The 25452-nt window shown below is 46.2% G+C and overlaps 1 protein-coding gene and 1 long non-coding RNA gene across 3 annotated transcripts; one reads left to right on the forward strand and one right to left on the reverse strand.

Annotated features, from left to right (window-relative positions):
• Positions 1–2613: 2613 nt before the first annotated feature.
• On the reverse strand, positions 2614–24431 carry LOC127471081 (uncharacterized). Its single transcript, XR_007904549.1, has 4 exons — positions 24341–24431; positions 10383–10504; positions 9755–9906; positions 2614–7088 (listed from the first exon to the last, which is right to left on the reverse strand). It is a non-coding gene; the product is annotated as an uncharacterized LOC127471081 (long non-coding RNA).
• SP9 (Sp9 transcription factor) lies at positions 17248–20251 on the forward strand. 2 transcript variants are annotated; one of them, XM_051787448.1, is made up of 3 exons: positions 17248–17456; positions 17755–17900; positions 18177–20251. In XM_051787448.1, exon 3 carries the CDS (start codon positions 18210–18212, stop codon positions 19530–19532), a length of 1323 nt encoding a protein of 440 aa, XP_051643408.1. In that variant the 5' UTR covers positions 17248–17456; positions 17755–17900; positions 18177–18209; the 3' UTR covers positions 19533–20251. The 2 variants fall into 2 exon arrangements, with proteins under 2 accessions (XP_051643408.1, XP_051643406.1); XM_051787446.1 differs by lacking the exon at positions 17755–17900 and having other exon boundaries at positions 17335–17456.
• Positions 24432–25452: the final 1021 nt, after the last annotated feature.

The following is a 25452-nucleotide window of genomic DNA, read 5'->3' on the forward strand; positions in this document are numbered from 1 at the left end:
AGAAGACTTAATAGAATCAGTCAGTTTTAGTGGTATCTCTGCTTCAATAATCAATTTATGTCAATTTATACCCGGGTTTTTTTAAGTAGATGGTTGAGAACAACATTACTATTTTTTAAACTTCCAGGTAAAGGTATTTCTCTATTCATTTTATCTGGGGTAAGTTATGAAGTCATTTCTCAAATGCAAGTTTCAGTCCATCATTAAATAATAACTTGAATGACTGCTCCTCTTAACTCTTAGATTAGAAACATACCTGTACATTCTGAATCTGCAAGTTCTAGTCCTAATCATTCTTTGTTTCAGAGCAGTACTGGCAAAAGTAGTATGTGGCTACTGTCCCTATCAACCTCAATATATATTACAGGAAAAAAAAGTTATAAAAGGTTTTAATGTATCCAAGTTGTTTTCTCTGATTCAGCAGACTCATGATGTTCTTAATTTTGTTATGCAAAGAGCCAGGCTATGTCTTGTTTTCAAACCAAAACAATAATTAAAATACACAGAAAATAAAAATATTCACAGTATAAAAAATAGCAGTTAGAAAATATACTTTAGAATAAAAATTGGAGCTCATATGTTCATGCCTTGTTTCACTGGATAAAAATCCAGATGACTTCACATTAAGATAAAGTTAACCCTTCTCACAGCAATTATCCGTGATACTTTTCATGTCGGCTAATAATTTTTGCATGACCTGAGCAGAAACATAGGCTGCTTTTAAAGGCATACAACAATCAAGGAAGATTCTGAGTCATTGAAAGTCCACCCAACACAAGCCTCAATACACTTAGCAACTCAAATTTCCTTATAAGAAACCAGAAGATATGCCTATATCTTCTGCATATTTTTTAGTTGTTCCCATCTGCCAACACAGGAAATATCCTATCACTTCACTTTCAATCTCACAGGTCATATATTCAGGAGAATTAGCAACAGCAGCAACGACATTTGCAAACTCATGTTATCTGCAAGGCAGGGTAAGAACTTCTATTGATTCAGGCCAAAGGTGATCTCAAGTCTCTCCTGTTATTTCTTCTGTTATTTCTGGGGGTCTTTTTGTTCAGTACTTGGTGCATCAATGAAATTAGATGAGACTGAAATACCATTTGCCTCAGGATTCTTTTGAGCTTAAGATTCCCACTTCTCTGGAGAGGTGTACTGTGAAGCACAAAATGCCCAAGAACAGCATTCAGTCAGGAAAGAGATGATGGTCACTAGTGCCAGTATTGACCTCACTGCTGTGATAACTTGAGGGCATAGATGACCTCCACAGCATTGAAGCTGAACTTATGAAGCTCAACAACTGTGCTAGCCACAAAAATATCTTTAATAGCCAGATTTAGTAAAGCACTTGTTAAAAAGAACACATTGTCTGTATAGATCATATACAAATCCCAGCCATCTCCCCAGTCTGTACCTGAAAGTATGAACAGAGTAGCCATAATGCAACATCCACTTCCCAAAGCTAAGAGAGAAATAAGGCAATTAAAAACGTGAACTGGCCACTTATCTAGCCTTGTTACACTTAGCACCTGCTTGAATGCCTTCTGCCCAGCTGAGCAACATCAAGCCATCTTAGAAATACCCAATCAGGGGCTTTTGGGGAACAGACAAAGCTCAAGAGGTCTCTGGCCTAGAAAAGAAAATCTAGAAGGTTTCTATAGTGTTTCAGGAAACTACAAAATTAGTGAAAACCATTAATTGCACAAGTGATGTTCTGTGGATGAACTCAGTTTCTCAGAAAATTTCCCCAGATTTCTTTAGAAATAATCCAAAGGTCCGAGCAGCCTGTGAATCACAAACACTGCCTGAGAGATGCTATGTCCAAGAGTATGCCATCAACAAATGCAATCACTAGATTTACAAAATAAATTATTTTCTGCTTGGACTTTTTTCTTACTTCAGAGGTCAATTTCATATCAATATTATCTAGTACACAACACAGTATTATATGCAATGCACTGAGCTAGTTTATAAAATAATTTCAAAAGTAGTTTTGCGTCTTTTCTTAAGGTCAAATAAATATATATGCAGTCAATGTACAACCATCATAGAACTCAAAAATCACCCAAAGTTGTGACTTCAACTCGAAAATAATAAGAACAAGTAGCATTTTAAAGGAGGGAAGAAAGATAAACTGATTACTTAATTTTTTTATTTTTTGCATCTCTAAGGAGAGTTGATAACTCCTCTTTAAAAATGTCAGCCTTCAATAAATTTACAAATATGCCTGGCTGCAGGTACAAGTGCGATGCAGAAGCTGCAGGATACTGAAGCCAGTCCCATAACATTTAAGTGAGGGTGTACATCAAACCAGGAGATTTATAGTAATCCCCTGCTATTAGACACACTTTTCTTGAAAGTGTGAGTTCCCCTATTAGCTGCTCAGCAGGAGACTCCATTTACCCTGCAAGTGGTCTGAGGCATGCAAAATGTTTAAATTTTGAGAGAACCACAAACAGCAATGTTTCCAGAGTACAAAACATGACCTATTTTTTTAATTGCTCATAAAACAAGACACGTCCAAAGTGACATGGATACAAATAGCTTAACTTTAACCTGCCTAGAGCCAGCTCTGTAACTCACACACCGTGAGGATTTGGTTGTGAAGCCTCCTCAGTTAAATCAACAATCAGTCAGATGAAAAACTGATGCTGCAGTATCTCACAGACTAGCCTTTCTGAAAAGATGAAACTATAACAACAACAAGGTCACCTCAGACTTGACAAAGAGGTCACTAGTAAAAAGCATTTTGTCAGCAACTTCAGTACTGCGGTTTCAAATTTCTGGAATTTCTGGAGGCTGCAAGAGTTAAGCCCTTTGAAAATACTTGATATTTTAATATTTTGAGATCTTTCCTTCTTTCCCTCTGTTTCAGTATGTACCTTTCAGCATTACTGACTGAAGAAATATCAGCCTTCTTAGCTCTGAAATTTGAAATCGCAGTAGACTGTGAGCTGTGGTAGGTATGTGCATCTAGAGATTGGAAATTCACCCAGGGAAACCATCTGGAAAAAAAAACCTCCTGATTTAAAAAACCCTGAGTAATTTTTCTCATGGATATGGACTAAAATATATTTGTGCCTTAAGAAGCTTGAGAGACTTTTGTTTATCTGAGATTAAAGATGGTAATCTACAGTCTCAAAACCCTAAATCACAAAAATTTCTCACATTTCTGCTTATAAAAATGTTCTTTTAAAATCTTTATTAAATTAGCTCTGTGGTGGGGTGAATGAACACTAAAGAAGAAGTTCTGTAATTGATTCTGAAGCTAGATTCCAGTCAATACATAGTAATTTGGTTAGGTATCAAGACATTTGGTTATAAGGCTTTTATTCGTTATTTACATTTTGTTTTTGTAACATGTAGCTTCAACTCTTTTGAAATAGATTAAACAGTGACTGTTTTTAGTGTTTATTCCAACAACTGCAAAATAATCCTTCAGATTTACTAATACCAATCCACAATTAAACAATTTGCAAATGCAGGCTATATACAATTATTAGGGCTTGCTGAATGAGCTCTTTTCTTCACATTTTTAAGATTCATGTCTACTTTGATGTGAAGACAGAATAATTTTAGTTTCAACGTCCATTTTAGATAGTGCACTGCTGAAAGCAAATTCATACTGCAACCACATCCCATCACTAATGGAGAACTGGACATAGAAGTATTTTCTTCAAACTGACAGATCAAATCTGAAACTGCTCAGAAATGCAGGTTATGAATTTTTTCCATTGTACACAACTCTGTGGCTCCATATTACTTTCAACAATTATACACAACAAAAAAACGATGTTGACATAGGTAAGAATTACAGGTACACCTCATCTTCTGACAGTCTTATGTCTGGACAATTACAGCATTGCATTGGCATGTTAAATGGCAACTTACATATTCACATATTAATGTATTCACATCAAGTAGTACATTAGTTTTCATTTTGCTTCTGTCATTAATTTTTTTTTTAAATCAATGCTTTCGGCTTTTTTCTTTTGCTCTTTGGCTTATCCCAAAATAGAAATCAAAGTTACAGGTTTTTTCTGCTTTGGAATTTAAAAGATAGATATGCAAATGAGGTATAGATGTATAATGCTAGAGTTTGGTAGGTCTTTTCTCCTTTTCACTTAATAAAATAAATACTTGTATGCAAACATCAGATCTCACCCTAGAGCTAATATATACAGCTAATATATAATTACTATGGGATCAGATGTGATCCTAATCTAGTAGTAATTAGAGTATAAATGAGGTGGGATTTTTAAATAAACCCTTTCAGTGTAGGCCAGTACAATGTCTCCTAATGTTAGTTCAAGTCCTGTCATTGGAAAGACTCTAAATACAGTAGTATTTTGCTTCCTTAGACAGAGTAAAACCTCTTTTGGCAAAGTACTCTTTCATGAGTAAAGTTTCAGCATTTGAGAAGATTATGAAACTATGTAGGAGTTTAACTACAGTCAAAGGTTCTGAGGCCCTATGAGTGATTTCAGTGTGAGCATTTCTCTTCAAGACAATTACTCTCAACAAGCTTCCCTGAGTTACCTTAGTATTATTCATATATTACTGCATTAATAAATTTGGCTAATATTCCCAAACTGTTCTCTGCAGAGAAGTCAATGTTAACCAAATCCAGGGTTCTGCAGAGTCATACACAATGTGGACATTTGAAGAACAAAGCAATAGCAACCCAAACTCCCTATGCTGCTGAAGAAGAATCCTTTTCAACCACAAATTTAGTGGAAAAGTTTTGGCGCAAGTAGAGACAACAGTTTAATATATTCCTAAACAGCTTAATTGGTTTTGTATAATGATTGCCCTCCTGCTCAGATATTGGTATGCCCCCATTGCTATTCTCCTAACCATGTGGAACACATACTATTCTGCCACATGTTAGATTTCAAACTTTATATTATTTAAATACCATGGCACTGTGTGTTATTAATCAAAATCTCAATATTTTGGAGCTGTTTGTTAAACAATTTTCTAGCATCAAAACCTTACAAAATCACAATCTGAGACACTCAGCTGCCTTGAAGCTCTCTTCAGAGAACACTTCAAAGAGGAAGTTTTTTGTAGAGGTCACTTAACTATATTCTACCCTATAAATGCAATGAAACATTTTTTGTTTTAAAAATTGGAAGGAAAAAATGTTATGTAATTGTTTTAAATTGTTGGACTATTTAAAAAGTCATGTTAAAATAGTTACATTCCATGATGAGACTTGTCTTATAACTTTTGACATGCATAAGCTATAAAGCATGCCTATTATTAATTTCAGGAATAGTTTTGGATACCTACAGTGAATTAAACTGTCACAGTTGATACAATTATTAAGCAAGATTATAGACCATGCTCGGAAGTTCAAATAGTGCCCATTTCAAAAGTCCCCTCAGTAGTTATGAGTCCAGGAGCAACCTACCATGACTGGTCACACTCCTGCAGCAGGGTATGAAAGCTCTTTTTGTTTAAAGCTTGTTTTCTCAATCCTAGTTACAGCAGAGTGGTGTAAGTGCAAGAGATTTGAGTTGTCATTAAATTTAATGCATCTCATTAACACTTTTTACATGCACATACAACCAATATGGAGCATAAAAGTGGAGCATGTAGTACTTGTCACTCCGTTTCAAAACTTCAGGTTTGTTGCCTGTATGAAACAGGCTGAGTAACTTTACTGCAGCAAACTAAATCTAGTGGACAGTGTGTAGATGAACATTCTTAACATTATCAATCAAATTGCAGGTATCTGTAGTACCACTTTCACCTTTTTATATCAAATGATGTGTGATAAAGGACTGTTAGATAAACCCCAACACAGCTCTTTTGCTAAACCAGAAACTCTAACAGACAGACTAATGCTGGACCTGCTGCATTCTTAAAAGTGGAATTAACATTCTTAAAGGAGGAAATACATCAATGCATGTAGGCTTTCAAATACACTGTAATGTGGGGGAAATCAATTTACTTAGAGAAATATTTTCAGCTACACATTGGAAAAAAGATCTGAACTACACGGGAAAAAAATCACTCTATTTTGAATTTTAAGTAGAGCAACAGGGTTTGCGATGCTGTTTGCAGCACTGCTGCTTTCATGTTCACTGAAATGGTCGATACCTTCACAAACTAAACAGAAGATTTGATCTTAGGGCAGTAGTCTCACTGAAGCCTTCTGACCAGATAACCACTTCATTTTTCAATGTCATTTACACTTGTACAAATGTGGAATATCCTATCTGGAATGAATTTAAACTAGTCTTGTGAATGTAAATTTATGTAAAAGAGTATAGAAATTAAAGTACACTGTTTAGCAATGCTTCTTCCTTTTAAAGATTTTAAAATATTCTTTTTAGCTACCATAAAGAAAACATGGGCACACATATGCCCACATATGGATGTATGCAGTTACACACCTCCCCTAAAATGCCATATGGGCTGGCTGGCTGCTAGTCATTTTGATCCAGGTAATCAACATAGAAATAACATTTTCTTCTTCTCTGAGAAGTTTTATGTAATATGCAAGTATTTCATTAAACCTTCCCTTGTTTTGCATCAAGTGCTTAAAAAAAAAATCAAACAACTTACATTAAAACATGGTCCTAGCTGATTATAAAATTATAAAATCTGATTATAAAATAAGCCTTGCAAAAATAAATAGTTCTCTCTTTGTTTCCAGAAAAAAGATGGTAGTAGCAGACAAATTATTAAATATAATAATCTGGACATATTTGCCACATACAGGTGTATGGAAGGCCTGGAAAACTGGTATTTCTTAGTTGTGCAAATTACTTGAATCCAAAATAAAATCATCAGTGTTTCTGGGACAGCATCAATATTTAAAGAGGATTCCTTTTCTTTCACTTTTTCCAACTGTTTTTACAGTAACTTTTGTTTGATAGTGATAAACCACTCTCATCTACAGCATTTACCTTAAGAGTTTAGTAAAATATGTGCTATAGAATAGAAGAAAAATACTGACCTCTTAAAGGCTTTACACCTCCTTTCTCCCTCCTTCTCCTTTCCTTTTTTCTTTTTGTTCTTATTATATCTGCGTCTCCAAGGTCTGTCTCTTGGTGCTTGGTACGCTATCACTATGTTAAAGGCAAATTTTTACAGTTCAGTCTGAGATAGTTTTTCCAGGGTGGGTCACATTCTGTTGACAGGTATCATGCACCTTGTCTCCCAGCAAATGATCAGTTTGGAATCTCATCCTAACTGATATTTGCTCTTTGGGGATGGATAAAAAGACCACAGTGTGTTCTGTAAAGCTCAAATTTGCCTTAGCAAACAAAACATCTGCTAGATTTGTGAGTGACTTGTGACAGCAGGAGACATCAGCACTGGCCTCCTCAACAGAAGACACTGCTATTAATGGAAGCTATTATGGAAGAATTCTGGCAAGAATTTTTTTTTTCCAAACAGCTAAAAAAAATTAAAGAAAAAATATGTTATGTTGTTATGGTAACAGCTATTTGAAAAATACTGTAACAAAAGGCAATCTAATATCCAACTACCAAGCTGTTAGTTGGGCTATTTGGTTTTCTTTTTAAGCAGTTTATTTACAGAGATCTCCTCCCTCTTCCTTATGCAGTCACAAGTGTGAGTGTGCATGCTTAGGTAAGACACCATCTGCAAATAATTGGTGTTTGTAACATTTCAGTCTTGGAGCTGCAAAATTCCAGATACTGCAGATTTTTGCACATCACTAGAGCATCCAGTTTTATATAGGCTGAGTCACTCCCTCACATGGCAATAAACCATATTTTGTGGCATTTCCAGCACGCACTTCTGGCACAAAGAGGTGTTCCTGTGCTCCTCATGCTTCACGGAATGTGGCTAGTCAATTTGTGGGTACCACAGCTACTCCGTGGAAAAATGCCATGTCACATCTTGGTGGTCTGGAATCAGCACCCTCCCAAATGCTGGGAAAACAAGGTTCCCAAACAGTCTCAGGAGTTAAAGCAGCATGCAACATACCTTTCCAAAGCCTGCAATTGTATTTTGTACATTACACCTTTTTGGAAAAATTTCTCTGAACAAGCACAAGCTTCTAGTGCACTAACTTCTATATTTTACTTTGAATAGGAGCATGTAGTCCTCACTCAGACAAAGCTTCTTTTGAAGTTACAGCATAACAACTTGGGTAATGACTGAAAGGTCTGGCTACTTGATCTTACATATCACATGTACAGTGATAATACGAAAGAGCTGGAGGACACCACCAGCTCCTCCTCTTAGACCTGTGCTTTCAGCCATGATGTGTACAAAAAACGAGACAAACAGCACACATTTTTGTGGTACTTGTCTCAGACTGAACAAACCTTGGAGCTTTGCTAAATGTCCTCCAAAATCCATAATGGAGGATCAAGTTACACTGTGTTAAGTACTACATAGGAATTGTGAACATCCAATTTCTTAATATGGAGATGAGATTTTAAAAATGTGAAACTTGCACTTTGTTTCACTGCTTTCAATCCCCCTGAGATGTTTAATGGTCTGCCCTTTTCATCCATTCATCCGATTTCAATTAAAGTAACTAACATGGTTTATCTATAAAGATTACAAATGCAGGGGTGGAGTGATACAAATTTTGGCTTCTAGTTGTTTTGCTGTAACTGGGAATTTTGCAGTCATGTTGTTTTCCAAAGAGACAAATATTTTTAGTGTCAATATTACAATTTAGCTATGTTCATGTGCAATAAAAGCCATGAAAAATATCAGATAACAAAAATCCACTACAGCTTATTTTGCATCGTTTTGCAAAAGAGAAAGTGAGTTATGGGTTCTCAGTGACAATCCAAATTCAGCAACAATGTGCTGTATAGGTCCTACTGACACTCATCTGCATATATGGGAATGCATTTAGAAACTGAATGCAAGTGGTGGTATTTTCTGAACACCCCCCATAAAATCCCTTGAGCATTTCAGACATTCCACTCAAAGTGATTCTTTAATGTGGGACCTACTTACCGCATTTGTTTTACATTAGAAAATGCTGTATAGGTTGTTTACATATGGAAAAGTCAGTGGAGAGAGATTTCTGTAACTGTTCAGAAAGAAAGACTGCACTGTTACTGTAATAAGGACAATTAGGGACAGACACAGGTAATAGCTGTTTAGAAAATGTTAGAAGCATTATTGTGGATAATAGACATTCCTTTCTTAGCTCTGCCCTTGCCCAAATTTCATTTTCTGTTGTGGTGTCCACCTAGATTGCTTAAGACAGCTGTAGTCTTCTCATTTACATTAAGGTAACAAAAAGTTGACTGCTGAGTTGTCCCAGGTGGAGTTCATCTGTACAAAGGCCTGAAACTGTGAGGGAATACCTAAAATGTCAGATATGTCCAGTACCTAGTGCTGCTGCAAATTATCACCTCTTCCAGGTCACAAAGGCCAAAATAATTTCCAGCTCTATTTTTCTAAAAGCCATTTTCATTTAATCTGTCCTTTACAAATGGTAAATTTAATGAGAACTTCAGGAATAATTCAAACTAAAATTAAGAAAAAATACTTTGATATATACATAGGCAATTCAGATATATTTTAGTAAGCAACAACCTGGCCACTATTAAAATAGTTCTCAAGTACTATCGAAATAATAAGTATGCTTGCAAAGGAAACCTGCTTGCTTTTAAAGTGACTGTATGCATTATTACAGCTTCTTCTGATAATAGCACATTTAATACCAAGGCTAAGATGCAATCAATCTTTTTTGTTGGAAGAAGGTGTTATATTGTACCCGTACGCTTATACTCACCTAGGAGTTTCAATCCACTAAATTAATCCAGCCTGAGGTTCAGGAGGGCTGTTGCTTGCTTGGCCTCCACTGTATTCTTCTTGCTGGCTTTGCAGAGCAGCAGAGAGCAAAGGAGGTGAGAGTGGGACCAGGGAAAAGGAAGAGGTCTGTCTCTAAAAGAGACACTGAATTAGACTGGAGTGAATAGCTTATGTCCTCTGTAATTATACACACATTGAACCCTTTACAGTTGACTTAAGTTACTTCGAACTGCATTGGTGTGGCCCTCCATACTGATTAAAAGCAGCATCTATTTACCTTAACAATAAATGTGGAGATTAGTAAAAGTTCACTTGATCATAATAAGAAGATAGATAATTAAAGGGCAATGCAACCCAGATGGAACGTAAGGTACCAAAGCAGTATATTAGGAAGCATAGGCTGCTTTTGTACATGTGTAGGTTAAGGACTGCAGAAATCCCTTCAAGTAGACAGTTTTTATAGCGATACTTAAAGTAGAGGAAGGCCAAAACATGTCCTGAGCAGGCTGGCCCGGCAATTCTCCTAGGCAAAGTGACAAATACAAAGCTCTGGTAAAGGAAAAAGACTTTAAAGCACAATGTGACTAAATGGACCATCTCTACAAAACCTTTGAAAGAGGCCTCCACATCTTTTATTCTTCTTTGATGTCTCCTCCATGATAAGGAGCAAGTTTAAGGTAAGCAGGACACACTGCTGATTCCGTGGGTTAAGCTCTTGATGGCGCAGGGTCTACGAGAAAAGGAAGAACTGGGTTTAGTATATGACAGACTCAACAGTTCGCATTGTGGGATCTTCTAAAGGGAAGGGGGAGGACACCTCCTATTCCTATTGCAACTATCTTTCGGTTTTACACGGTAGAAGTGTTTTACTAACCCCTTTCTATTAAGGAAGTAAGCAGCTAATAACTAAAGAAGTGAATAGTATCAATCCCATATAGACAACTCGGAAAATCAGCAAGGGCTGTATCCATGTTTTGTAACAAAAGGGTTGTAACCAGGACTTGACAGCATCCCTTGTTTCTCTTCTTTGTACCGATATTGATGCACTGAATGTTTACCTGCTCGCAGAAAATTGTGTGATAAAATGGTGACTTTTGACAAGCTCTGCAGCAATTTCCAGAGACCAGACTGTTGCTAAAACACAAATGATAGTTGGTACCTTAAATTAATAACATTCTCTCTCATGTGATATTCCAAAATAAATTTCCAGCTGAACCAAGACTTACAGATGTTTTGGCTTTTTTTCTAACAAACACTGTTACCATTTACACTGGTCCCATCAAAGTCACATTTTAAAGAATGGCTTAGCTCATATGTGTGGCGTTTTGTTTCTCAGCAGTTTTAATTTTGAGCATGTCAGAACTGTTTAACACTAAGCCAAAGATTCATTCAGTCACTTGGTAGCTATTGAGAATAATTTTGCAGTGCTAAGTAGCAAGGTGAATAATGTTAGCAAAAAGGTAAGGAAAATGCAAGAAAGAGAGGCTGTCCATTGAATGAATGGCAAATCATGGTCCCATTCCTTCTGACCTGAATCTCTGTACCCCTAATAAATTATTGGCAAGCACAAAGTCACCAGCCTCTCCCAGACCTTTACTTTGAGATTGCCAGGAGCTGGGAGGAATTACGCAGGCGTGAGAGTTTCCCTGGGTCTTCTGAAAGAAGGCTAAGAAAGACAGACCCAAGGCCTACAGGGTAGCAGCTTCGGCTTTCGTAGCAGCTGCTATTTTGTAGTTTCTTCGTTGTAGAGTGGTTAGAATAATCATCCATGGTGTAGAAGACTACACACAGCCTGTTCCTCCATCAGCTGGCACATCCCAGCCAGCTCTCTGCTCCACAGCGGTCTTGGAACTTCCAGGGGCTCATGCATGGTTCTGTGTCCACAATGTCATTAAAAGGCTACAAAAAGCTAACCAGCACTTTGTTGCACCTATGTGTAAGCCACAGCTTTCCTCCTTGCATTGCATATGCACAGCAGATTAGTGTCTTGTTTAGGAAGCAGTCACAGATCTCTTTGTTTCCTTCTTTCAGGTACAAGGTGAATTAATCCATTTGGAAACCAGCAAATGCTCCCCTCCCTTCCTCTCCCACAAGCCTGAATTCTTCCACCCTACATTTCTTGACAATAAAGACAGATAAAACTGAGATGCCCCACCAGAGGAGGGAATTGAGCCCGTTTCTTTGCATGTAAGTTTTCTAAATAAGTCGCTTTTGTTGTTTAAAGCTGTGATGAATGGAGACACAGGGCCAGGTTGGTCGCTGGAACAGTACAATGGATGTAAGAAGGTTTTTTCTTTGCCATATAAATCATTCACATTGTTTAAGGTACATTGATCAATCTAATGGCTTGTAATAGGCTCCTAATTGCCACTAGGAAAGTATTGCAAGCTTGCATTTGAACGTGAAATGGTTCATGATCTGAGCTGAAATTCACCTTAAGCTTGAGTTCTAGTAATTACAGAACACAGAAAGAGCACAATGAACGGTTCCCCGTCTTTCCTCGCCCTAATCCCAGGACAGGGTGAGAGTGGAGAAGAGAACATCAGAATGGGGGATCCAGCGTATTTTCCTCTGCCAAAACAGCAGTTCATTAACGGGCGAAAGCTGCAGGAGGATTTATTGGTCATTGTGGACCGAAGAGAACTTTGTAATGTCAATCATCCTGCCTATTACGCTGCCACATATCTCTATCTGCAGATAGACAGCTTGCTTAATCACAACCAACATTCTGAGTCACGCCTGGCTAAAAACGTGGTATAAAAAGCTAGGAGGGTACCAGAAGCGGGATGCCATGGGAAACGCGGGGACGGGACTTCTCCGTGATGAGGTTGCTCCGGTGAGGCACCCGCCCGTTGCCCTGCCCGCCCGCCCGGTGCCGCCGCTTCCCGCGCCCCGACTGGCGCCGCCGGGGGAGCCGCGGGGTGGAGGAGCCGCGGGGCGCAGGAGCCGGGCGGGCCGGGGGCGGCCGGGGCGGGCTGGGCGCTGGCAGGGACCGCCGAGCCCGCCGTCCCGGCCGCCGCTTCCCTGCTCACCGCACACACCTCATTACCGAGTCAGCAGAGCCGCTTTAATGGACTTGTGTGGAAAGGCGGTTTTCCGCTCTATAAACGTTGGGTCCCAGCGTTTACTAATTAAACTCCTTCTATTTAGAAACACCTGCATTTTAAGAAAGCTTTCTGAACGCTAGCACTGACTGAATTTCCAGCCTGCTGCAGTCTGAGCTTGTCATGCCTAACCCATGTATCATAACAGCATTGGAGAGCATGTGAACCAAGAGATAAAATCCTCGTACAATACTCCTCGCACAACGTTCCTCAGACTTTCCTACCAAGGCAGAAAACAAATCTATGATGCTGTTGAATAATCTCCCAATAATTGTAGTAATTAAAATCATCATCCAGTCTGCAGTCACCTTCCTTCCTTTGACACTAGTCTTCCCTTGAATTGTTAACGTGTCTCCGGCTGAGATAAACAGAACAAGGGAGCTTTAAAATACACGGTCCAAATAAATTTAGCGGAAGAGAATTAGTTCCACAGACACGCTTTTGACTGCGTTCAGTAGGCGACAGGATTTCTAAAACTATCATGCAGATTTCTCAAATGCAGGGTAATATGGGTCTCCCTGCTACTCTTAAATAGTGTCACCTTAAAGATCGAGGAGAAGATGAAAGCCCAGCCTGGTGCTCCACCTCGGGGCTCCGTGTGCTGGGGGCAGGAGGAGAGGGGAGTGCACCATGTAACAAACATCTTATGAAAGATCAAGCAGAAATTGTGGGAGAGTGCCATAATTTTAATTTAATTTCCATGATCAATTTGATCCCAGTGCTCATTCTCTTTTTATGAACTATAAAAGATTTCCTTCTAATCAAAAGCTGCACTTCATCTTTACCCACAAATGAAAAACTCTATAGCAGAAAGAATTCAGTGGACTCAACAGGCACCACGGGCTGTATTTTAACACTATGTCTATATATCCTTCCCCCTTTTAATGTCTAGTCTTGGGCAGAATATAGTGGGGAAGCCTTAACTGAAGTTATTAATCTATCACCAGGTACCCCTCTGCATTGCTCTGATAATCAATGGTGGTTTCTAGATCATGTAAATGAAGAGTGTAATTGGGGGGGGGAGGGGGTTTCGCACGGAAGTCCTGTTGACAAAAAAAAAAAAAAATCTGGCAGGACGCAATTATTTATCTCGGCAATGAGCAGTTTGCGTGTTTCCTGCCCACGTCCCTTCTGTTTGACAGAAAATGAGGCTGCTTTCTTGAACTTGGAAGGGTTTGCCCCTTTCCCACCCGTAACATCCATGAGCAAAACTCCATGCCCGTCCTAGGATTCAGGAAAAATTGTACGGCAACCTTACATTTAACTGCTATTAAATCGATTTATTTGGAAAATATTTGGCAGCTCTTTTCCCAAGCTCTGTTTGAACAGAAGAGTCATTTCATCTGATGTTCTTGAATATAAACCCAGGAGCTTCCCAGCCATCTTTAATGAACGAATTGTTTCCCAGCTCTACCTCCTAAAGACAGCAACTTTAGTAGTTGCACAGATCAAAAGACACGCGTAGAGAGAAGATGGGAAACAATATTGTTCAAAGGAAGTGAACTGTTGCATTTAATTAGGCTATTCTTTATTAGTATTCATATTGAGATTTTTTCCTAAGATTTATGTTGATTTAACTGTAATGTATTTATGATGTAAATATATTCCGAGATGAAAACGTCACGGATCAATTGTAAAGGACCCGGATACATAATTTTAAAAAATCAGTTTCAGTTTATGTGAGGTTCTCACCCCACTTTCGCTTCTTAGTCAGATTTGTTTATGCAGAATCGACATTTAATAGTGCTAATTGCACTCCAGTTAAATTGCCCTGATTGCAGAAAGGGAAGCAATTTTCGTGCTCTCTGTCTGGGTTTGGAAGAAATTGTTTTATATTCACCTCTTTATAAAGAAGTGGAGATAAGGCACCGAGCCTTTGCACAAATTGCACTTATGGGCTGACTGGCAGCATTCAGGCTTTATAATAGAGCATTATTTGGCCGTTTTGAATAATGTAAAGCATTTGCTGAAAGCTATTCTCCTGAAAATTGCTTTAACTTTTAAAAGGGTGATGATTCACTCCAAACCAGGCCTTTGTTACATTGTCATTATCCCCCCAAATGTTTTAACAGTCAGCTCAACACTTTAGCATAACACATTGATCTTTGTTTAAAAACTCGATTTTTGGAGCATGAAAAAATCTGTCAGAAAATACTTGACCCCCTAAAGATTTTAGCAGCGTTACCCCTTCCGCCGCCATTCCCTCAGCCTTTCCACCGCCTGCCTCGTTCCTGCGGGTTTTAGTTACTTTTCCGACTACAAAGGGGCGAGGAGATGGATGTGCGGCAGGCAGAGCCGCCCGCCTGCCTTCAAGCACAGCAGAATCCCTACTTTGCTGTGGGAGCGCAAGCGGGCAGCGGATGCCTTTACTCGCTGATGTAGAGGCAACATTTTTAAACGTCACTCTCTCGATCTGCCTTCCAGACGTATTTTATTGATGACTTTCCCCAAGATAAGAGGAAAGACCCTCTCCCCCCGCCGCCCTGGGGTTGGCCAGAAGCGCCGCGCTGCTACTTGACGACCACCACGGAAGGCTCCTGGGAAGGGAAGGAGCGGGTTTCCCCCCGGAGGGAAGGAGGAAGGAAAGAAGGAAGGAGGGAAGGAGGGAAGGAAGGAGTCACCTGTTGGGCGATGGCTCCCGGGTGCCCCTGTCGGACTCCTCGCCTCGCCCGCGGGGGTTATGTCGCTCCCCCCGCCACCGCCTTTCCGCCGCCTCCACCCGCCGAGCGCTACAGCCCCCCTGGGTCCCAGCCGCCGCTCAGGATCTGCTCGGGGCAGACCTTTCGGAGGAAGGGTTTACCATGCACTCCCCGGACCCCTGCGCCGGCTGCGAGTCAATGTGGAAAGAATTAAGCGCAGAACAGTATTTCCTCCTACTGCCCCGACTCTGTTTAATACGTGGCGACAAAAAGGCGAGCGCCCTTTGAAAATAGCCTTAGACGTTTAAATAAAAGATAATCTCCAGGGGCATCCTTCCCTAGCGTGGCAGGCGTCCTGCAGATTGCATAACACAATGTAAAATAAATTGCAATGCCCGCCTTATTTAAGCACACACATACAAAAAAATATAAAAACACGTAAAGAAAAGCGAAATCCCCTCAATTTCCCGGTTTCTCCATTTTGTTCCACAGCGATGCCTATTTTGCATCTGCTAGGTGGTTTTATACTGGATGGCTGAGGCGGCACCGAGAAGAAGGAAATATTGACTCAAATGCAGAGCAAGGGCCCGGCGTTGCTTGAACGCACTCATCATATTTCTGGTTCAGAATTGTACCCAGCTGCACTGGGGATGGCAGAAAGGAGAGGGAAAAACTCCTATTCCCATCCTCACAGAGACGACTGCAATGATGAAAAGTTGCACGCCTATTGATCTTCCGCAGGCACAGTACGGGCAGGTTCTAGCCAATTACTTAAGAAGCCTCAAATAATTACAAATCAAAGGGACTAGCTTCCAAGACATTGAGGAGCCGAGGTTTAGACTTACATTTCGCACATGCAGAGAGCAGGTAAAGTCTCTGTCGCTCACTGGGCGTGTGGAGTGTGCACAGTGCAGAGGCCACAGGCAAGTGCTGGGGAGGCTGATTCCAGCAGCGCCCTAGCACTGCTAGGAGGGAGCAAGCCTTCTCCCATTAGCAGCACTGCTTCCACGGGAGTATATGAGGCTTGAAAAACGTGCTGCCGGCTGCGAATTTGACTTTCAAAGTGTTTTGCTGGCGATTACTCTGTAAAATAATATCCTCTCTCTTAAGCGACAGGATGTCATATGCCCCTTGTCCTCTCTCCCGCCCCAATACAAGAGCAAAGGGATGCCTGTCGGTCCCTGCCTTTGGATTTTTTTGGCGCTTTATATAACTAAAAAGCCTTCTCGGTTCCTTTTGCAAAGAAAGTAAGAAATACGTTGTGGCGGAAATCACTTCTAGCATTTAGCAAAGAAAAACCAAAAAATTAACGTGTTTTCACAAAATGTCATTAGGCGCTGTGAGGCTATTCATATCCAACACGGACAGCTCCCAAACGGCCTGAAAAAGGAGGCAGAGGGCCTGTTGAATAAAAGCGAGGCAGCTATGGTCTACTGGCCGCGAGGATCGCAGGTGACCGCACCGGCAGCGGGGGATATGACACCTCCCGCACAGTTTACAGGCGGCGGCGGAGCGGCGTCGGGCGTGATACCAGCCCTCCGCCGGCGCTGACCCCGCTCCCGACGGCTGCCCCCGCGGCTGTCGGTGCGTGCCCGGCGGGAGCGCGGCGCGGGGCGGGCGGGAATTGCGGCGCAGCCGGGCCGGGGAGTTTTCTCCCCACGCGCTCACTGGCACGCGCCCCGCGCCCCGGCGCCGGCACCTCCGCGCAGCCTGATTGGCTGCCGGGCCGCTCCGGGCCGCTCCGCCCGCGCCCTCATTGGGCGAGCGCCGCCGCCAGCGGTACTTCAAAGCGGGCGCTGCCCGCACTTAGGCAGAGTTTGGCCCCGCCGCGCCGGAGTGTCCTTAGTGCCGCCGGGCAGCGCGGGGCGCACACCGAGCGCCGTCCCCTCCGCCCCACCGCCCAGCCCACGGACGTGCTATGGCTACGTCTATCCTCGGGGTAAGTCGCATCGCGCGCTTCCTCGCGGCTTCCCCCTGGAAAAACTGCCGTTGCCGCCGCCGCGTTGTGGCTGCCCCTCGCACAAACCGCGAGGATGGGAGGTGATCCCGGCCCGCCTCGGGGGATTTCACTGCGGGCAGCCCATCGGGTCGTTACCAAAGAGTTTAGTCTGAAAACTCGCTGGGCCGGAGAGAAGCCGTGCTGCTTCTGCTTTTGTTTTGGTTTGCTTTTTTTGTTTCTTGGTTTGTTGTTTTGTTTTGTTTTTTTTTATAACTCGAACTACGGTTGATTTCCAAAGATTTTTGCCAGCCCGGCGTTGCGCGTGGCGACGGTCAGAAGGCTCCGCACACCGCTCGCCTTGCTGCCATCTCGTTTTTCCGTCTCTCCTGTACGATTGCTCGAGGAGACGCCGCATTTCGTTCCCACGGGATTTTTGGTTTAACGGTAGTACGCTCGAACAGCCCTCTCGGAACACGCGTGTCGCTCGTGCCCGTCGGGATCCGCTTCCGATGTAAAAACCCCTCGGGCGCCGAGACCGGTCCCCGGCTGAAAACGAGTTGTGCCGAGCGGGGCAGGGCTGAGCCTTCCTCCAAAATAAGAGAAAACTTTTCCGCGGTACCGCTCTTTGCGCCGTGGTTCTACCCGCGCTGCCGCGTCCCCGCGGGAGCCTGGCGAGGCAGCAGGGGTTAGGCTGACGGGCCGGCTTTGTCTCTCCCGCAGGAAGAGCCGAGATTTGGAACGACTCCCCTGGCCATGCTGGCCGCCACCTGCAACAAGATCGGCAACACCAGTCCCCTGACCACCCTGCCCGAGTCCAGCGCTTTCGCCAAAGGGGGCTTCCACCCCTGGAAACGCTCCACCTCCAGCTGCAACCTCGGCTCCAGCCTCTCGGGCTTCACGGTGGCCACGAGCAGGGGCTCCAATGGACTGGCCAGCAGCACGGGCACCGCCAACAGCGCCTTCTGCCTGGCTTCCACCTCGCCCACTTCCTCGGCCTTCAGCAGCGACTACGGCGGCCTCTTCTCCAACTCAGCCGCGGCGGCGGGCGTGTCCCCGCAGGAGCCCGGCGGGCAGTCGGCCTTCATCTCCAAAGTGCACAGCTCGGCGGCCGAGAGCCTCTACCCGCGGGTGGGCATGGCGCACCCCTACGAGTCCTGGTACAAGTCGGGCTTCCACTCCACGCTCTCGGCGGGCGAAGTGGCCAACGGGGCGGCCTCCTCCTGGTGGGATGTGCACACCAACCCAGGCTCCTGGCTGGAGGTGCAGAACCCGGCGGGGGGGCTGCAGAGCTCGCTGCACTCGGGCGCCCCCCAGGCCTCGCTGCACTCCCAACTGGGCACCTACAACCCCGACTTCAGCTCCCTCACCCACTCCGCCTTCAGCTCCACCGGCCTGGGCTCCACGGCCGCCTCGCACCTGCTCTCCACCAGCCAGCACCTGCTCACCCAGGAGGGCTTCAAGCCCGTGCTGCCCTCCTACACGGACTCCAGCGCGGCGGTGGCGGCAGCCAGCGCCATGATCTCGGGCGCCGCCGCCGCCGCCGCCGGGGGCGGCTCGGCCCGCTCCGCCCGCCGCTACTCGGGCCGCGCCACCTGCGACTGCCCCAACTGCCAGGAGGCCGAGCGGCTCGGGCCGGCGGGGGCCAGCCTGCGGCGCAAGGGGCTGCACAGCTGCCACATCCCCGGCTGCGGAAAGGTGTACGGCAAGACCTCGCACCTGAAGGCGCACCTGCGCTGGCACACGGGCGAGCGGCCCTTCGTCTGCAACTGGCTCTTCTGCGGGAAGCGATTCACCCGCTCCGACGAGCTGCAGCGGCACCTGCGGACTCACACGGGCGAGAAGCGCTTTGCCTGCCCCGTCTGCAACAAGCGCTTCATGCGCAGCGACCACCTGAGCAAACACATTAAAACGCACAACGGGGGCGGCGGGGGCAAAAAGGGCAGCGACAGCGACACGGACGCCAGCAACCTGGAGACGCCGCGCTCCGAGTCCCCCGACCTCATCCTGCACGAGGGGGTGGGCGCCGCCGCCCGCGGACCGGGCAAGGAACCTACCGCGGGGCCCGGCGACTCCTAGGGCAGAGCCGCCGGAGCCGCCCGGACTGAGCCCCGCGCCGGCCGGAGGGACACGAGCCGCCCCGCCGCCGACAGCGCCCCGGGCCGCAGCGGGCAGGGCCGGGCCGGGCCGGGCCGGCGGACGGCGGTGCCGGAGAGACGCGGCCCCCGTCCCGCCCGGCCAGTAGGTACCGAGTGACACTTTCTTCCGCTTCCCTTTTCTCTTTCTATTGGAAGGCAAGCGTCCTAAGAGAGGCTTAAGGTGAGAAATCCAGCTGCAACTCCGAGACGATCCCTCTGTATCTCATAAACATCTGTATAAATAGGGTTCAAAAAAGAAGAAAAAAAAAAAAAAGAAAACCAGATCGTGTTCCCTTATTTTTCTTGTAAATGTTGATCTGATAAGGGGTTTGGGGGATTTTTTTTTAATTGGTGAATTCCTGAAATTCAGGGAGGTTTTGGGGTTTTGATTTTTTTTTTAATTTTAAATTTCTGATGCACTTTGTGGAAGTCAGTATATATGTAAAAGATATTTAAAATGTTGAGTTAACACTTCACTCAAACACACGTAAGTTAAGGTCTCTTAAAGAAATTAAATGCGTTTATCTGTATGGAAAAAATCTTGACATATTTTCATTTTGGTATTATTAAAGGACTCTGAACAATATACTCACGGGTTTGTTCTTCTTCGTGCCCCCTCCTTTCCCCCGCCCAGTCCTTGCAGGGGTCAGGTTTTTAGTGGGAGCCCTCGCACCCCCTTCCCATCCTCTTTACAGTCACTGTGATTAAAAATGCAGCCAGCAATGATAGCCGGGAGGGGAAGGGACCGGCCCCCGAGCCAGGCGCGCCGAACCTCTCTGCTCGCTCTTTTCAAACCACCTTAGGTTTAGTTTCTTAAAAAAAACAACAACAACAAAAAAAACCCCAAACCCAAACAAATTTAAACGGAGTCCGAGCCCCGCTACACCAGCCAGGAACCACGCCAAAACCTAAGTGTCTTTGGCTAAACCATCCCCAAAATCGAGTGACGGCGAACTGTACTGAGGAACTATTTATTTAATTTAAAAAACCTTTAGCGCCACAAGGCTGCCTAGGCTGGGAGGTGATCTCGGGGGAATAAATCGCTAGAGTCAATACTCCGGAAAAGACATTTCATGCCTAAATGAAAATCTTGTTAAATGTTATTAATTTTGACTTAGAGCACACAGCAGCCCCCTGTGCCTTGTATTCCCTTATTAGGGATTCATGTCTTATCAAATATCTAATTAATCTCCTAGACATCATTTGTTCTGGCCAACTTTATCTCAGCTGGTCCACGGGGAAAACTCCGAATATTCTCGGTGACAAAGCTCCCTTGAAGATCCTTTTAATTGTCCAAATTAACTGCACCAAATTTGCATGTCAAACGGTAAAGGGCAACCTAAGATAAAATGTAAACGTTTTAAAAGCCCCAAACTAAGCACTTGATTTGATAACTAGGCTTTTTAATGTTATGGAAGACAACTGCTCCTTTCCTTTTCAAAGACAGTTGATCTATGCAAATAGTGAATTGGAAATGCTTATGTCCCCATGCAGTCAAATGGTCCTTGCATGTTATTTGAATATCAGTGGCTCTGCTATTGAAAAGGTTCAAGGATGCTCTCTGACTTCTTTGTGATTACTCAGTGCAGCGTCTTATTCTGAAGAAAAAAAACTCAGGAATAATTAAAGGCTGGGCTAAGGCCTGGGAACACATTTGGGACAGGAATCTCATTTAGACAGGCTCTTTCAAAATAAGGCACAGTTAAATTGACCAGAAGGCAATTATTGAAATGAAAATTATTTTCCCTCCCTTTGTCTCCTGACCACCAACCTAACAGTCACAGTATTTTTTTTTAAAAGGCAAATTGTTAAATGAGATAATTGTGTTATTAAAAAAAAAAAAAGAGGAGGGGGGAGGGAAAAAAGTTAATTTACTCTGCCCAGTACAGATTGGATGAATACAAATATTTTAATCCTCCATAAAACAGGGAATGCAAATAACATCGGGAAACGGATTCTGCTGTCGGCCACCAACTGGAATAAAGACGTTGCGTTAAAGAAAATACATCTGCCGTGAATACTAATAACCGCGTCCCACCTCCTCCGCGCCACTGTTGCACAAAAGCGGCCGGGCAGCGCCGACACCGCCTGTGCCCCAGGGCGGCGGCGGGAGCCCGGCGGTCCGCTCCGCGGGCCGAGGGAAGGGAGCCACCCGGGAGAGGCACCTCGCATCCCCGCTGCCGACCGCACCTTCCCCGAGAGCCGCTCCGGAATCTTCCCGGCCAAAAGCATCCCGGCAAGGTGCCTCTCCTCCCGGCCCGGGGGGGCAGGTTTCCCGGCGGGCAGGGGAGGGGAGTGGGCGCGGGGGACGCGCTCGGGCGGCGGTAACACACAGAGCGGGCCGGGCGGCGGGACCCGGCTCTCCTCCCTGCCGGGCGGCCCGGGGGCTGCGCAGGAATGCACCCGCGCGGGGTGTTGGGCAGAAGTAAGCTTTGTTTTCGATTTATAATAAAACACATCAAAGGACACCATCCAGGTCCAGTTTCTGCCAGGCCGGGGTTACAATTCTCAGCTCAGTGATCAAGGACCTCTTTGCATTGCCTTTGCCCCTTCGGGTCAGAAAACGTCCATCACTTACAGACTCCCCAGAAACGAGGAAGGGAGAAGCTCTGGGCCGCAGAACCGGTTCGTTTAACCAGGAAAATAGAAAGCATGTCACCTTTTTAAAAATAAATGACACCATTCTTTCTTAAGTGTTGGCGATAATTATATGGTCTGGGGAACTTCTACACAAAAAAACCCTGAAGAACAAACGGTGTGAGAACCGAAAAACAAATCCGATTTCAGTCTTTGAACCCGTAGTTCAGCAACACCTCTTTAGTGAGAGGACGCTAACCCGAGAGCGGGAGAGCACCGGGAACGGGAGGGATGTCCTCTCAGGCTCCAGCGGGAAGGGGGCACAGGGGAAGCCGGGCTCCCCGCCGCCTTGGCCCCGCTCGCCCGTGAGCTGTGCCTACCTCCCATTTACATCCCGCTTCAGGAGGGAATGCTGTCCATTCCCATACCTCGTGGACAGCACCTTCACCCCTGCTCCGCGAGCCCGTTAAAACACGGCCAACAACGGGCCAGCGTCAGCAACCACCACCGCCGGGAGAAGGTAAAATGCCAGGAAAAATTATCTAGTAAATGCCATTCGATCGCCGGGTCCCCCGTTCGCAGGAAGCGTGTCCCTTGCCCCCCGCGGCGAGTTACAGCCCCAGCGGCTCGTTTTACACTTTAAAGGTAACATTAATGTTTTTGTTCTAATGCGATAATATATAAACACCCGATCCCGTGCCTGGACAGCTTCTTAATTGCGTCTTTCAATTCAAATGGAAACTTTATCTGCGGGAGCTGTAATTTACTTGCAGCCATTATCTGTTCGCCAAGATCCTCTCCCACCCTTCCAAAATGCAGATGAAGGGAAGCTAACAGACAGCCCGCCCCTTTGGGTAATTGGTGCGCTAAGTGTTTATTTTAAGTGAGAATAATTTAGCTACAAATTTCCTCAAGGAATAACATCCTCCACACACTAAAAAGCAGACCAGGAGGCACAATCCGGAGCCCGCACACCGGGACGCGCCCGGTGCTGCCCGGCCGGGGCCGCTCAGCGGCTGCCGGGCGCCACCTACAGGCGCTGCCGCGGCGGGCGGCGGGCCGGGGGCGCGGCCGGGGCGGCCGCGGGGGCGGCGGCGCTGCGCGGGCCGGGCCGCGCCGAGGAGCCGGCGGCGGGAGTGCGAGGGGGCCGGGACGGGCGGGGGCCGCGGCTGGCCGGGCAGGGCCCGGGGAGCGGGCGGGCGCGAACTTCACCGGGAGCCGGCGGGGCGGGACGGGCCCGCCGCGGCCACGCGCGCACCCACCGCAGGGCGGCCGGCGCGGCCCCGCCGCTCCCCCGGGCCGTCACCGCCCCCCGCGCGGCCCCGCGGGACGGCCCCGCACCTGCGGCCGGGCGCGGCTCCCGCCGTGGGGCCCCGGGCCCGGTTCCGCCGCCGCTGCCGCCTCGGCGCCGCTGTTGTTGCACAAACGCGCGGCAGCGCTGCTCCCGAGATGTGCTAATTGGTACCTGGCTGGCAGGGCGCGGGGCCCCTGTCCGCTCCCCGGCACAAAGTAGGCTGCTAGGAAATTTGAAATTGCCTTTCAGCCTAAAGCTGCCTTACCTGAATGTCATAATTACAGTAATTATGTACATCCAAATTACATGCTAATTAAATTAGAATCAAATCGCTCTAAATCGAAATCAAATGAGGTAGCGAGAATTAATCAATGACAACATAAATAGAGAGCTTCCTTCAGGGATATTTATTGTACCGATCCGAGCAGGAGCCCGATCTGGGAGTCACCCGATTATTTACTTTCGGAGCGGGAATAATTTACTGCACGGCGCTACTTCCAAGCCATGGGTCCGGCGGGGCGGCAGAGCCGGAGCGCGGGCCGGGAGCCTTTCTCCCGAGGCTCCCCGCCGGCCCTGCCCGTCCCGAGAGCCGCCCGCCGGGGTTGGCGGGGGCGGGAGCCGTGCCGGTCCCGTCCCAGCCCCAGCCCGAGCCCGCCGGGCCGCGCAGCAGGAGCGGCCCGGCAGAGCCGCCCTCCCGCCCGCCCCAGGGGAGCCGCGGCCCGCGCTCCGGCGCCGGGCAGTCCCGGCTGCTGCGCTCCCAGCCAGGCTGTGGGAGCCGCCGCGCGGCGCCCGCCGCCCAGCCCCGCACAGGGTTAACCCTATTCCGCGGCTTGTACGAAGATAAATAAATAAATAACTCCAGCTAGAGCTGCTCTTACCGCCATCCGCGAACCGACAGCACCTCCTGCCGGGCCCCGCCGGCTCTGCCGAGCGCCCGCGCTCGGCCCGGGCCGGCGTGTCCCGCTTTTCTCTGGGCCGGGCGGGGCCGGGCGCGCGCAGCCGCCCCGCACCGCGGGCGGAGCCGTCGGGCCCGCCCGGGCACAGCGGCCAAACAGAGCCCCGACCCTGCCCCTCCTAACCCACCGGCGCTGCCCGCTGCACCCCTGCCAGGCCCCAGCGTGGCGAAGGCGGCCTGTCCGTCCCGCAGCCGGGGGCGCTGAGGGTCGCTCCCGTAGCGGTGAGGGGACACAAACCGGCCTAGGGAAGGTACCGAGAGCAGTGATCCCCTTCCTCTACAGCCGCACCAACCTTCCCCTGGCAGGCTCACTGGTTTGTTTCAAAACTCTTCCACACGTAGTCTTTGCTACATCCAAAATGCCATGATTCTTCTGCCAGTCTTTTCCCATGCGAAAAGGCAGGATGCACGTAGCACACAGTTTAACTACATGGAGAGGAATGCAGAGCCTACAAAAAAGCCTAATGCTGTGGTTATCGAGCAGTCCATCGTTCTTCAGGTGGGAGTCAGTTGCATTGTGGTTGGCAGATTCGCGGTGCCAAACACAAAAGAACGAGAGAGCGCCCAAAGCAAAAGACAGTTCTTTGGAGCAGAGGCACTTCCAGTACTTACTGGTTATTCTTCCTATCTTTCATGCTGCACTTAAAACGAAAATGTTCTACCAGAGTATGCCTTTTCCTCTGTCACATAACTCCATCCTCTCTTACAAAGAAGGATAATAAATCCTTTGCAAGAGGTTTTGTTTAGATTGCCAAAACAGGCATTTTGGCAGTCTCCTCCTGTCCTTTCTACATCAGAGCTTCGACAACACACATCGATATGGGGGGGTGACTATTGCAGGGGAGTCACCACTGCTGTGCATGCTCTTTAACTCCCAACTACTTCAGCAAGAACGCCTGGAGCAACCTAATGCAACACACTGAAAAGGTGACATCCTTTAATGGTTCACCCTTTCAAACTCTTCACATGCACTTAGACGATAAGCCAGGTCACTTTCACCATGTATTATTATACTCTGTGCGATGCTGAAAATCT

Source organism: Manacus candei, unplaced genomic scaffold (genome assembly GCF_025592945.1).
Source record: "Manacus candei isolate 608988 ecotype Guabito, Panama unplaced genomic scaffold, ASM2559294v1 h1tg000023l, whole genome shotgun sequence".
Lineage (NCBI taxonomy): Eukaryota > Metazoa > Chordata > Aves > Passeriformes > Pipridae > Manacus > Manacus candei.

What these genes read in the sequence shown, in the direction of transcription:
- SP9 (XM_051787446.1), top strand. Translation starts at nt 17,436, where the DNA reads ATGGCTACGTCTATCCTCGGG. An exon ending in TGGCTACGTCTATCCTCGGG is followed by an intron (nt 17,457 to 18,176) that starts GTAAGTCGCATC and finishes TCTCTCCCGCAG; the next exon opens with GAAGAGCCGAGATTTGGAAC.